Source organism: Scylla paramamosain, chromosome 10 (genome assembly GCF_035594125.1).
Source record: "Scylla paramamosain isolate STU-SP2022 chromosome 10, ASM3559412v1, whole genome shotgun sequence".
NCBI classification, from domain to species: Eukaryota; Metazoa; Arthropoda; class Malacostraca; order Decapoda; family Portunidae; genus Scylla; species Scylla paramamosain.
This window is the reverse complement of record NC_087160.1, coordinates 12080001-12094485: the sequence shown is the minus strand read 5'-3', so window position 1 is coordinate 12094485 and position 14485 is coordinate 12080001. Positions and strand designations below refer to the sequence as shown.

The window sequence follows — 14485 nt, the reverse complement described above, 5'->3', positions numbered from 1 at the left end:
TATTCATAAGTATCCATAATCTACACATGGAGATGATCTCTTAATATTTTTTTTCAGCCTGAAACAGTAAAATGATAATGAAATCACAGACAAATTCTGAAGTCAGACAACTGTTCTCCTAGTGCTGTGATGAGGCAGCACCAATCAACATACCTGCTGAGGGTACACTAGGTGGTCCTCCCACTCCCCCAGGCGTGTGGGGTGTGTGTGGGGTGTGTGGGGTGTGAGGGGTGTGAGGCATCCCAGGCCCACTGCTCACACTTGTCTGAGGAGCAATTAATTAATTAATATAAACAATTCACATCTGAATGGTTACCAGTACTCAAGATGTTTTGAGTTCACATTAATATACATAATACTAAAAATATTTGTAACATAATGGGAAGGTGTATGTTTTATGAGAGCTTGTACGTTTCTGAACTCTTCCATATACAATAGATGGGAAATAAAAACAACAAACTATTCAGTAAAACAAAAAGATATTTCTAGTCCTGTACTGAGAAGTGAACATTCCTATGCATCCCTGAAAATACTTGGACAAAAAAAGAAAAGGATGTAATAACTTAGGTATACACAGCAATTTCCACCAAGTTGCAATTAATTAAAATTAAACAGCCAAACAAATTATGATAAAACTCAAGGCAAAAGCAAAAACATTCCTGGCGTGAACTTACTTGTGGTGTGGCTGACGTGGGTGTTGAGGAGGTGGTGGTGGTGGTGGAGGTGGTGGTGGAACACAGAGGCTGTGAGGAGGTGGAAGTGGTGGTGGTGGTGGAGGAGAGTGTTGGGGTGGCTAGGGTGGAGTTGGAGGTAGTGGCTGAGGTGGAGGGTGGAGGTGGACCCATTTGAGGGACCATCTGCTCTTTGACTGACTTCTCCATAGCTCCGAGGGGGTCCATCTTGTTGACAGACTCACTCAGCTGTGAGAGAGGGCCACCACCTCTCGTGAAGTCAGGAGAGCTCAGGTCAAACTGAGATGTGGATCTGGACATGCCAGAGCTGCTGCTGCCATTGCCCATGTTCATCATGTTCATCATGGACCCATTGTTGATACCTGGAAAGTGGAAAGGAGAAGCTTGTTAATTATATCATTAAAAAAATGTACTTCAGTAATAATCCTAGGATTTATTTCAAAAGCCAACAGTCTTACACTGAAATTCACATCCAAAACAGATTCTTAGAGCAGCATTAGAAATTAAAGTAATTGCTATTCTAATGAAAGCACTTCAGAAATACATAGGTGTATGATAAAGTGCTGCAAAATGCTGTCAAAAACTGTAGCTTCCATCCAAAACATGGACAAACAAGAAATAATGTCCTGATCAGCAGCACACTCACTGTTCATGTCAGGAGGCACATAAGGGCTCATGGACTGTCCCATGTCAAAGTTGCTCATGGTAGGCAAAGTCATGCTCCCAGGCGACATGGCCTTGTTCCATCGTTTCATGCAGGCATCAGAGTCCTCATCCTTGACGCCGGGGGTGCCTGGCATGCCTGAGGAGTTGGATGCTCTCCATGAGGCTGAGGAGTCCATGGTGACCTCGTCCACAGGGGAGTTGGCAAGGGTGGTGATGATGCCCCAGATATACTGGTCCACTTCCAGTCCCTCCAAGTAGGCTGTTTTGCTGTGAAAACATAGGAATAAGGTAATGTTTTAAGCTACTGTAAACTAGGATGACACTTGTACATTTTACCAAGTGTTTCCCACTTTATGAGTGACAAAAAGAAATAAAGGTGTAGCTTCATAATAATTAGGAAAATATAACTCTCTTAGTTAAAAATATATAGGGTAATTTTAAGATATATTTTGAGATTACAAATGTATTTCTTTGGCTAGTCATTTTTTTTTCCATATTTAGATGTAAAATCTTCAGAAACTGAAAGAGCATACACAATGAAGCAAACTCATACTCACTTGCAGACAGGACAGCGCCAGGAGCCTCTCTCACAGTTCATCTGGAGGTAGGACTCAAGGTCAAAGCATTGTATATGCTTGCAGTCGTGGCCTCTGGCTGGCAGTGTGATTTTCTTGAAGGTTATGGGACATTTTAGTGATATCTTGATGGCTGTCTGCTCCACTCCATCACCTTCAGAGTTATTTAGAGAACCATTTGAAGCTGCAACAGAGTTAAAGTTCCTCTTGATTTTGGTAACACAATGTTCAGCAGGCAGCATCCTCTTCCGTAACAACCCTTGAAGCACAGACCTTACACTTGGTCTATGCACCAATTGCAGAACAAACAGATGAGACTGAAAAAAAAAAAAAAAAAAAGAGGAACATTAATGAAGGCAAAAGAATGCAAAAGGGTGAGACAGTCAAATCATATAAGTGAGATGTAGGTTTTTAAAATTTTTAATAGGGAGACTTTAACTGAGTTTAATCATAGTTCATAGAATTAATAAACCCTGATATCTTTCCTTGCCTCATTATGTAAAATGATCAGTGGGAAAAGAATGTACAATTTGTATTGCAATTGTTGAGTACTGGGAGAGAAAAATTTAAAGTTCCTATTGATTTAAAGTAACTTTTAGAAGGAGTATGTCTGGCTGATGGTGAATGGAAGAGATCTAACACAATGAGGATGACAAAACACAAGCCCTTTCAGGCACTTACACAGCAGCAGGCAGTAACAGTGATCTGGATCGTGTTTCTTCCTGGCTGACAAACTGCTTTTATGTATAAAGGTTTGTGCGAAGTCTTTTGTTCCCCTCGGTCAATGCTGAGTGGAGTGGCATTGACAGACACCTGGACACTTGCTGGCCAATTGGTGTTCATCTGCCGATCTTCGTGGTGGAAACATTTTAACTGCAACTCTAAATCTGATCTGTTGGAAGTAGAAAAATTATTCAGTTAGTTAAGCCATTATGATGTGGTTCATCCTAACTACCCTTTGTCTCCTGAATGACAAAACCTTTCCCTGTATTCCAGTGAGTCAGTTTCACATATACTATTGTTTGGATAACATATGTTAAGCATTTCAAAGTGCTAAGTTACATGAAGAGCTAACAAACATGAAAGCATCTCCATCTTCATTAGAGGAAAATACATGCAGAAGTTTGAAAATCTTTGCATAAAGTTGGTTTCATAATCAGCTGATTATATTGTTTCATGAGAATGGAACACAGGCATTCAAAGTTGTGTGGATATGCATAATTTACCTACTGTAAAAAATAGAAGACCAAAATGCCTGTTTAATTCTACAAGATGACTCTTACCTAAACATAAGGGTTTGATATACGGTGGGTTTGAGGTGGAAGACGTGATTGGACACAGCCAGGTTGTGTTCCAATCTGAATGGCTGCAGCACTATGCCGTCCCTCACTGGGAAGGTTAGCCGGAGCTCATCATCCTCTGCGGGAGAAAGGTAAAGGTTAGAGGTGATGATGGAAAGCATGTGTTGCAAAATGTATGATCTTATTGTTGACATATCTCCTGGGTTGCAAACACACATTCATTTATTCCTTATTCTGGAACACATGGTAACAGACTCATCCACTCTACTAAAATCATCACTCATTGAAATAATTTACCAAGTCATCCTGGGTACATGTGAAAATGGAAAGACAAGCTGACTTAGTTTCAGCCACATACAAATGACCAGAATGCTTATCGTAGTACTAATTTCAATCAGTGGATCTATAATTCACAAGCTAAAATTCTACACAGTGTCAAGTGCTAACTCTGGAGGTGGATCTGGCACCAAAGCACTCAGGCTTTGGTCCAAAAGATCCCTGAAGAAATGGTATTATCTGAATGCTATGATCTTATGGAGCAACAGTCATGCATAAAATTTGAGTCCCTGAATATTTTTCCAAGTTCTAGTTAAATATAAGTTTATTTATTGTCACTATTCATATCATCCATATTTACATAAAAAATGGAATTAAGAGAAGTATGTCTCTCTAAAGGACACTTGCGATGAGCTGTGCACACTTGTGAGTCTCACATTCTAGGAAACACAGTTCACATCCCTCACTTTCCCTCTCTTAAATATACTCATATTACTGGCTGCAGTATAACTTGTATGAAAGACTACTGTTGGTGGAGTGTGGTCCTGAGGCACAACCTCTGATCCATATCTGCCACTTTCCTCTTCCTATTTTTATTATTATGAATACACAAGTTTAAGAAGAATTTCATAATAATTTTCTTTTTGGAACAACCTGACTGAATTCAGTCAGGTTCAAACTTAAAACTAAAATCATATATATCAGCAAATGAGAAACAAATACACAAGTTATTATTTACAGCAAAGACAAAAACAGAATTGTTGTTTATTTAAAGTCTTACTTTGGAGCATGAGTGGTTTCAGTTCTGAAAGGTCCGGCTTGACATCAGGCTGGTTGCCATATGGGGGACTCATGTACGGGGTGAGGGGTGGCGTGGGGTTGCCTGGGATGGGTGAGTGCTGGTAGTTACCCCCAACATTGCCTACGTTGGCTGATCCTGGGGCTGCACTCATGCTTCTGTGAGTTCAACAGAAAGAGTGATTTTAAAAAGAATTCACCTTCCAGTAGTGTATAAGGGATATTCATATTTACGTGGAAATAAATTTAAAACTGTATCTGAGTTTCACACTTACCTGGACATGTTATTCATCCCACTGTTCATGTTGTTCATGCCAGAAGTCATGTTGCTCCCTGCACTGCTGTTCATTTGATTGGTCATAGACATAGCACTGTTCATTCCACTGGTCATGCCACTGTTCATCACACTGTTCATACCACTATTCATACTGTTCATTCCATTAGTGTTCATGGTATTCATCCCTGCACTGTTCATACCAGTATTCATATTGTTCATGCCCGAACTCATGGCTGAGTTCATGCCAGTGGTGCCCCCTGGGGCCATGCTGCCGGAGCTCATGGTGGACATGGACATGGACATGTGTGACCCCATATTGGTCATGCCACTGCCCATGTTCCCACTCATGCTATTCATCCCACTCATATTGTTCATCCCGTTCATATTCATGCCATTCATGGGTCCCATTGGCCCCATCTCGTTGTACTGTAAGTTGTTGTACTGTTGGTTGTAGAATTGTCCCTGGTTAAAGGGTGGACCCCCAGGGCCACATGGCCCTCCTGGCCGCATATTGGGCCTCATGCCCTGACCCGGAGGGAACTGAGAGGGCAGGGGCTGCTGGACTGGGTACCCACTGCCTCCACGGATGCCACCCATGCCCATCTGTGGATTAAATAAAGGTTTACTCCAAGAATGTGAAGGCAAAATGCATTGTAACACCATTAAGATACAAAATGAACTAATGCAGTATTAATTTATTGGTGCTTATAACCTTCATGCTGATCTACACAGAAAAATTTCAGCATGAAAGAAAAGTAAAGAATTTCATTAAAATCTCATGGAAGCATACCTGTGGATTCATCTGAGCCATCTGGGACATGGATGGCTGAGAAAACTGGCCTTGAGCAGCTGCCCGCTTCTGGGCCATGAACATAGCAGGGTTGGGATATGGCCCAGCTCGCCCTCCTCCAGGACCATTCCCTGGACCCATTCCTCTCTGATACATCATCTGCTGCTGCTGTGGGTATTGGGCAAAACATGAGAAATGGAAGGGATACAGACCACAGCATATGACCAACCATTTTCACAGGAGGTATTAATTACTGAAACAGAGATGCATTTAGTATGAATACAGCTTTATTCAATTTTCATACCACAATAAAATAAAAACTGTACATGTCTTTTTGGTAGCCAGGATGGCAAAGACTCACCTGCATGTTTCATACACTTTCCCATGCCAGGCCCCATGTTCTGCATGTTACTCATAGGCACACTGTTCATCATGTTGCCTCCCATGTTATTGATCATGTTATTCATCATGTTATTCATGCCATTCATGGGATTGTTCATGTTCATGTTGGGCGTGGAGGGCCGCTGCATTGGAAAACCAGGTCCAGGTCCTGAGTACCCAGCAGTCATGTTGGTCATCTGTTTATAAGAAAATTGAAGGTTAATATCTGAAGCAACAACACATGCTCTTCATACATTTTTTTTTACCTCCAATCCAAATCCATTACCACCTTGAACATAAGAACATAAAAATACCAAGGAAGCTGCAAGAAGTCAGTAGACCTAAACATGGCACCTGTCCTCCCAGAGCCATCTGGGCCTGTACCAATAATCAGACTTGGCATCACACCAAGAATCAGTGTCTCTTTCAGCTAGTTATGAATGTGATATAAATAAAACATTATTTAAAACTGTAAGAATTTTACATAAATTTCGAATATACCGAAATAAAAATCAGAACTAAGCAAAGGATCTCCTGCGAACAGTGAGCGGGCCGGCGCGGCTGAGCGCATGCTTGGTCGCGAGGGTGTGGGTGTCGGTGAAACTCTGCGGCCACCGCTTGCCACAGTTCACTACCTGCAACCAGCCGGCACGCTATATTGACTCTCCTGCCAATATGTGAGGGATCCCAGGCTGCCCTCCTTCTCCACCCTTCTCTACTCCCACCACACACAAAACCATCCCAAGGAAAATACCTGCACTCGATATCAAAGTCCCGAGGGTTCTTTCCAGCATGGTCGAATTGTCTTCCTTTGGATGGATACAGTAGTTTTCGCAGCTACAATTAAATTCCATTTTAATTAAGAGCTACTAAGTGACGGGATAAATAACAATAGGTGATTCTTCAAGCTGGAGGAGGAGGAGGAGGAGGAGGAGGAGGAGGAGGAGGAGGAGGAGGAGGAGGAGGAGGAGGAGGAGGAGGAGGAGGAGGAGGAAATTAATAAACACCACTTCTTCCAACCTAGTTAAATCTGACTTGGCCCGTGATGAGCGCACAGGGCAGAGTATCTTAGGAGAAATTGGTTCAATAAGCGGAGCCTCTTATTTCATTCTGAAGGAGAGGTGGGAGAGGGAGGGAGGCCGGTTGAAGGTGGAGGATAAGGAGTGCTGGGGGAAGAGAGGAGGGATGGGGCAGGAGTAGAGAGGAAGTGGGAGAAGGAAGAGGAGCGGCCGACGGGGAGCGGGGCAAGCCATTCTCCCCCTTAGCACCTTCGGCAATAAGGCCAATCATCGAATGCTCCCGATACCGACGTGTCTTCAAACTTTGCTCTTTCCAGAAACTAACATGCAACATTTTCGGGGGTAAAATTGGGAGGGTTCTTCTCCCGCGCGGGGTTTTCGCCCTGATCGTCCCGGGGAGAAGGGTGATTGTGAGGTGAAGACAGTGTCGGGGTTAGATTCCTGTGTCGGGGTGATATCTTATTCATGAACAGTGTGTCTAACCCGCTGGGGGACGGAGGAGGAGGAGGAGGAGGAGGAGGAGGAGGAGGAGGAGGAGGAGGAGGAGGAGGAGGAGGAGGAGGAGGAGGAGGAGGAGGAGGAGGAGGAAAGTAAGAAAGGAAATGAACTAACACGGACTTCCAAAATTGAAGGAAGGACAGTTAGTTTGGGGATTCCTCTGACCCCCGAGAGAGAGAGAGAGAGAGAGAGAGAGAGAGAGAGAGAGAGAGAGAGAGAGAGAGAGAGAGAGAGAGAGAGAGAGAGAGAGAGAGAGAGAGAGAGAGAGAGAGAGAGAGAGAATGGCGGGGAAATATTGTCTCACTCAATCAATGAAGCCAACGCCCATACGTGTTTAGAAAATTTATGTAAATAACTGTGTGTGTGTGTGTGTGTGTGTGTGTGTGTGTGTGTGTGTGTGTGTGTGTGTGTGTGTGTGTGTGTGTGTGTGTGAGAGAGAGAGAGAGAGAGAGAGAGAGAGAGAGAGAGAGAGAGAGAGAGAGAGAGAGAGAGAGAGAGAGAGAGAGAGAGAGAGAGAGAGAGAGAGAGCAACTTCAAGAGAAATTAATTTAAAGCAAGGAAACTCAAGGGCGACGAGAAAATACACACACACACACACACACACACACACACACACACACACACACACACACACACACACACCAAACAATAACAATACTATCGTAATCTCAGCTAAACCCAAATAAAACAAACTTCCATGGGAAGAGAAAGGGACAGAAAACGGAAAAAAACGGGTATAATGAGAGAGAGAGAGAGAGAGAGAGAGAGAGAGAGAGAGAGAGAGAGAGAGAGAGAGAGAGAGAGAGAGAGAGAGAGAGAGAGAATGACGAATTAATATGGGGAGAGGGAGAAGTAGGTTTGGAAAATGAGCTGCGAAGAGGGATAGAGTGGAAGGGGCCTGAAAATTAAGGGACTACACTATACTACACTATCAAGCTATCATGGGCGCTCTTCCCCAATCAGGCTGTCCCTCTAGTTGGCAATTAATGCGCGGCGTGGGCTAATGAGCAACGCACGCTATGGACAGAAGAGGTGGCCAGGAGGTGGTGGGAGCTGCCACCATTACCCGTCCAGGCCCTGGTGAAAGAGGAGAGGCAGGACGGGCCAGTTTGAAGAGCGTTGCTGAGATCACTCTGTAGGTACCTCCGTGTAATTAATTATGCAGGAATTAACGACGCCCTAATTACACCAACCGACAGAGTGCGCTGCGATTAAATGCCCCAAGGAATGAGTGCCTGACGTACGATGTTCAAGCCACGACACCACCTGTACGATAACTTGGCCGCCCAACTCAGCTGCTGCTTGATGCTGAATTCTTTTTCCATTGCAATTGCAATTTCCAGCACTTGTTCTCATCTTAACAGAAACATAATGACGCCTATTAATATATCAAGCCCTTTCCCTTCTGGTTCCACTTTCCCCTTCGCTGTGGAAACGCTGTCACCTTTCCTCTACCAAACTAAACTAACCTCATATCTTCAAAACTGTATTAATTCATTTGCTTTGCTTCTTCTTCCATGAGTTTTGAGAGAGAGAGAGAGAGAGAGAGAGAGAGAGAGAGAGAGAGAGAGAGAGAGAGAGAGAGAGAGAGAGAGAGAGAGAGAGAGAGAGAGAGAGAGCATTTAAGGATATAAACTATTTCTTTATGTGCTTCAGCGAAAAAAGGCAACACCGTGTACTGGAATTGTAGTAGTGGTGGTGGTGGTAGTGGTAGTAGTAGTAGTAGTAGTAGTTGCTGTTAATGTTTTTGTATAGTAGTAGTAATAAATCAATAATAATAATAATAATAATAATAATAATAATAATAATAATAATAATAATAATAATAATAATAATAATAATAATAATAATGAAAAGAAGAAGAATAAGAAAAGATGGCGATGGTCATAATGATGCTTCTGATGATGAAAAGATCAAGCAATGAAGAACAAAAACAGTAACTAAGAGTTTGGTGTATCTAACAGATTACAGTAAAAGCAAAATGGCACGTTGCCTCATAACTGGTGAGTAGTGAAAACTGTTTCACGAAAGAAAGAAAAAAAAAAAAAAATCCATGTAACTAAAATAAACATAATTGCAATCAAGTAAATATGAGTAAGCAAATGAATACATAAAATTAAATAAATAAGGAATATCAGCCTGTTATATACATAAAACACCGTCCCGAGCCCTCCTAGTGAGCAAGTGAAGAGTGACAAGCAAGTGTTCCGTCAGTCGCTCCAGCTGGCAGATGCTCTCGGCCGCAACAGAAAGAGCTACACTTCTGCCTCAGCGGTGGTGGGTGGACTGGTGATGCCATCCCGTAGTCCGGCGCGGGACACACTGGATCGCGTGAGCTGAAGACAATCTAAAACTTTCCCCCGCTTGTCACGGGCTGGAGAACTTTTCCATGAGATACGGTCGCCGAGGCCACGGCTCAGCCTAATAAAGTCAAACTACGAGGCCGGTCACTGATCCAGGATCTTTATTGGCGGCCTTTATTAGCCTCATCGGAATCAGGTCTCAGCGTGTGCTCTCAACCTCCCAAAACTTAATCAGCTAATTATCAACATGCTTTGCAATCAGTTAAAACGCAGCGATCATAAAGAAAGCACAACTTTGATGATAACCATCGGCTTAAAAACACTGGGCAGCGCGGGGTGGGGCCGGAACAGCCGGGCGGCAGAAGACCAAGCCGGGGCCATAGGCGGGCTGTGTTGAGCCAGAGTAAACAATGGGGTGACATTATGGCAGCGGAGGACGTGCCTCCCACACAGGATTTGACTCATTCTGTGGGTTAACTCTCGCCCTAGTGAATGATGGATTACCTGAGGGATTTCACAGCCGCGCTGGGTATAACGCGGACCTGGTGACGGGGAAGTGAAAACAACCAGTACAAAGTGAAATGGAGAGAGAAAAACAGACAGTGGCTCCTCAAGCTATTTCGCCTCCTCTCTCTAAGCCTGACCTCACCGAAACATGAACCGGAAGAGGCTGGCGGTCTGCAACACTCACGTAGACACACATTTTACCACGAAGGCGACAGAAAATATACCAAAAGTATACGTGACTCTTAAAACTGTTTCAGGTTCGTCATTAACCGCTCAAGGGGCACAAATTATTTTTTTCCTTACAAACCAGTCTTTTCCTATATTTACTACCCTATTCCACTATACGCCTGGCCGACCAGAGAGAGAGAGAGAGAGAGAGAGAGAGAGAGAGAGAGAGAGAGAGAGAGAGAGAGAGAGAGAGAGAGAGAGAGAGAGAGAGAGAGAGAGAGAGAGAGAGAGAGAGAGAGAGAGAGAGAGAGAGAGAGAGAGAGAGAGAGAGAGAGAGAGAGAGAGAGAGAGAGTTTAAGTGCATTTACAAACCTTCATCCTCAGATTTACGCAAAAACAACCATGAGAGTCAGCTACCTCCAGACAGCCCGGCCTTACTCCAACCAGTGCTGCAATCGGTACAGGTGAACTGTCTGCGAAGCCTACGTCTAGCGAGGGTCTGTATATTATCTATGCTGCTGATTACCAAGATAACAGGCTGGTGTGAGAGGGCTACAGCCTGTTTACACCTGTCCTTGCCTGCATTCAGACAATTCGCACCATATCTTCTTTCCCCTAAGTCCAATCACGTCCTATTCCACTTACCTGACCCTCCTCTAGACCCGACACCACTACAAGTCCTAGTCTGTCCATTCCGTTTACTCTTGCCACTCGCAGCCTTCCCTTATCACCCACAACTTACCTGACTGTTGTACTGCCCCTGCATCTCGGGTCTCTCCGGCCGAAGGGCAACTGCGGTGGCTGTAGCTGTGGCCGTCGCCGCCGCCACCATCGCAGCCGTGTTGAGGGCATCCCCGGCGCCGCCCACGTTGCCACCCATCGTACCAGGGCCTTGCATGCTGCCAGGTCCGCCCATGCCCGTGTTGCCTGACATCGCGGGACCCGGGCTATTGGTGTACCCACTGCAGGAAAAAGGAGGCCTTGGTAAGTACAGCGCGCGGGCACCCTCATACGTACGTACACACAAACACACTGACACATACACAGTTGTGCGAACACACACACTATCGCAATATATATATATATATATATATATATATATATATATATATATATATATATATATATATATATATATATATATATTTTTTTTTTTTTTTATTGTACAAATGACGGTAATACCGAGTTTTGTATAGATAAAACAGCTATCTCAGAGCGCGCGGCACACACACACACACACACACACACACACACACACACACACACACACACACACACACACACACACACACACACAGAGAGAGAGAGAGAGAGAGAGAGAGAGAGAGAGAGAGAGAGAGAGAGAGAGAGAGAGAGAGAGAGAGAGAGAGAGAGAGAGAGAGAGAGAGAGAGAGAGAGAGAGAGAGAGAGAGAGAGAGAGAGAGAGAGAATATGGTTAAAATCAATGTCGTAAAGTTCAGAGTTAAACATCACCAACTCATCCAAAAATCACTTCACGCACATGCACGCACGCACGCACGCACGCACGCACGCACGCACACACACACACACACACACACACACACACACACACACACACACACACACACACACACACACACACACACACACACACACACAACATTCATCCCTACACTTTCCACATAAAGACTACGAGAAGAGTGAAGGAAGAAGGGACAGAGCCTCACCCGTTGCTGCCACAATGGTCCTCGAAGGGCTTCTGGTCTGTCTTGCACTGGACAGAATCAGACTGGGATCCCCACCACCTGCAGCAGAGGAGGAGGAAAAGGTGTTACTTTGACAAAGGACAGACAATACGAAGGTTAGAGATTGCTATTCACTGTCTATTAATCATCCTTGGCTAAAACTACAGTATAGCATCTCTCTCTCCCTCCCCCTGCCCCCATCACCACTATCATAATTATTAGTATATGCTGTAAGAACTGGAGTGCTAGCATTGTACTATTAGTATTAGTGGTAGCAATGTTGTTATCGTTAGTAGTAGTAATAATAGCAGTAGTAACCGTAGTACATGGTAGTAGTAAAAGTAATGTTTACGCACTAACACTTATTCATTTCACACACACACACACACACACACACACACACACACACACACACACACACACACACACACACACACACACACACACACACACGTACGCGCGTTGGTAGGGAAATCGAGAGCAGAATACTGTTGTTGCCTTCTCTCTCTCTCTCTCTCTCTCTCTCTCTCTCTCTCTCTCTCTCTCTCTGTGTGTGTGTGTGTGTGTGTGTGTGTGTGTGTGTGTGTGTGTGTGTGAGAGAGAGAGAGAGAGAGAGAGAGAGAGAGAGAGAGAGAGAGAGAGAGAGAGAGAGAGAGAGAGAGAGAGAGAGAGAGAGAGAGAGAGAGAGAGATACCTTAGAGGTGCTCACAGAAAACGGAAGAGAAAGCCTCAATGTCGTTGCCACGTTTTCTATCAAACAGAACAAAAATTGAAAGCTGGTACCTCACTCACGACTCTCTCTCTCTCTCTCTCTCTCTCTCTCTCTCTCTCTCTCTCTCTCTCTCTCTCTCTCTCTCTCCATGCACACAACAATATTACTATCATATAAATTACTGTTAATGGCAGGCAATCATGAAGAAGTAGTAGCAGCAGTAACGAATGAAGTATTAATGCTAAATGTAAAAATAACATGATAAAGATGATAATGAGGATAGTAATAATAATAATAATAATAATAATAATAATAATAATAATAATAATAATAATAATAATAATAACAGAAAACACGTATTAGTGGTGGTAGTAGTAGTAGTAGTAGTAGTAGTAGTAGTAGTAGTAGTAGTAGTAGTAGCAGTGTTAAAGGTAAAAAGAAAACGGTGAAAACGATACGGTATATCTGAGGAGGAGGAGGAGGAGGAGGAGGAGGAGGAGGAGGAGGAGGAGGAGGAGGAGGAGGAGGAGGAGGAGGAGGAGGAGGAGGAGGAGGAGGAGGATTAGAAAAAAGGTGCACGAGGGTTATGAAAAGAATGAGAAAGAGGAGGAACAGGGATGAGGCCGAGGAGGAGGAGGAGGAGGAGGAGGAGGAGGAGGAGGAGGAGGAGGAGGAGGAGGAGGAGGAGGAGGAGGACCTACCCGTTGGGCTTGGTGGGGTAGTTGACCATGCTACTGAAGGACTTGGAGTGGGGGTTGAAGGGTTGCGCGGGCATGGTGGTGCAGTTGGGGGTTGAGGGGGTAGGCGTGGCTGTGCTCTGCGTTGTCGAGCTTGTCACTCCCCAGACCGTTGTCACCACGGACACCGACCCACCGCCGCCACAGCTTCCTCCCACCCACTCGCTGCAGGACAACCCACACAAACACCTCTTTAGAACATGCTACACTGTTGGGGAGGGCCCTTAAATCCCTTATTACCTACAAATATTCTTCAAGGACATGTTATAGTGTGCCTGTGTCTCTGTGGGGCATGCTGATACAGTGCACATCTCTCTCTCTCTCTCTCTCTCTCTCTCTCTCTCTCTCTCTCTCTCTCTCTCTCTCTCTCTCTCTCTCTCTCTCTCTCCCTTAAATCCCTTAATGTAACCAAAGAATATTTAAGGACATGGTATACAGTGTCTGTGTCTGTGTGTGCGTCTCTCTATGGGGCATGCTGGTGTACAGTGAATATCTGTCTTCTTTAAATCCCTTCATTCAACTATTTTTAAGGGCATGCTTCTAATGTGCACCTTCCTTATATCCCAAATTACTTGAAGACAATGTTAGACACCTTATGGAGTGTCTATAGATTCCTTAAATTCCTTTATTCCTCTAAAGAATTTTCTTAACTTCTAAGCAATGGAAAAGTTTTTGTCCTGCAGAAGGCTCAATCAAACTGGTGATAATGATGATGGTATTTTCATTAGATTCCTTGGGTTTTTCGTTTTCCTCTTAAACATACATAAATCTCATGGACACAGGCTATACTTTCACGCACGCACGTACGCACGAACGTACACACGCACATTTAAACAATTTCACACAACCACTGCAAAATCTACATCGATACTTCGATTTCAATACATTCTATAATAATAATTTCATTTGTACAAGAAATTAAAAAGAACATTCCTTCTACACAGAATGAGGTTAATGTATTATTTTCCTTCTTCCCTTAAATTTACCTCTAGTTTTACCTGAAAGTCCTCAGAGTAAACTCGAGCAAATGTGCGAGCAAATTAGTGATTTGCCTTTGTATTCACCTATGATTATGTCCT

At 44.0% G+C, this 14485-nt stretch overlaps 1 protein-coding gene across 1 annotated transcript in view; it reads right to left on the bottom strand.

The window, feature by feature from the left end:
* Window positions 1–14485, bottom strand: part of LOC135104519 (zinc finger MIZ domain-containing protein 2-like) — a 57209-nt gene that overhangs the window by 3905 nt on the left and 38819 nt on the right. The window contains exons 2-14 of the mRNA XM_064012091.1: window positions 13371–13571; window positions 11940–12017; window positions 10994–11213; window positions 5666–5953; window positions 5376–5603; window positions 4584–5188; window positions 4292–4467; window positions 3217–3352; window positions 2615–2825; window positions 1916–2250; window positions 1339–1625; window positions 675–1054; window positions 154–265 (exon numbers count right to left, since the gene is read on the bottom strand). Of these exons, the coding sequence (XP_063868161.1) occupies window positions 154–265; window positions 675–1054; window positions 1339–1625; window positions 1916–2250; window positions 2615–2825; window positions 3217–3352; window positions 4292–4467; window positions 4584–5188; window positions 5376–5603; window positions 5666–5953; window positions 10994–11213; window positions 11940–12017; window positions 13371–13571 (3257 nt within the window). The remainder of the gene's footprint in view (window positions 1–153; window positions 266–674; window positions 1055–1338; window positions 1626–1915; window positions 2251–2614; window positions 2826–3216; window positions 3353–4291; window positions 4468–4583; window positions 5189–5375; window positions 5604–5665; window positions 5954–10993; window positions 11214–11939; window positions 12018–13370; window positions 13572–14485) is intronic.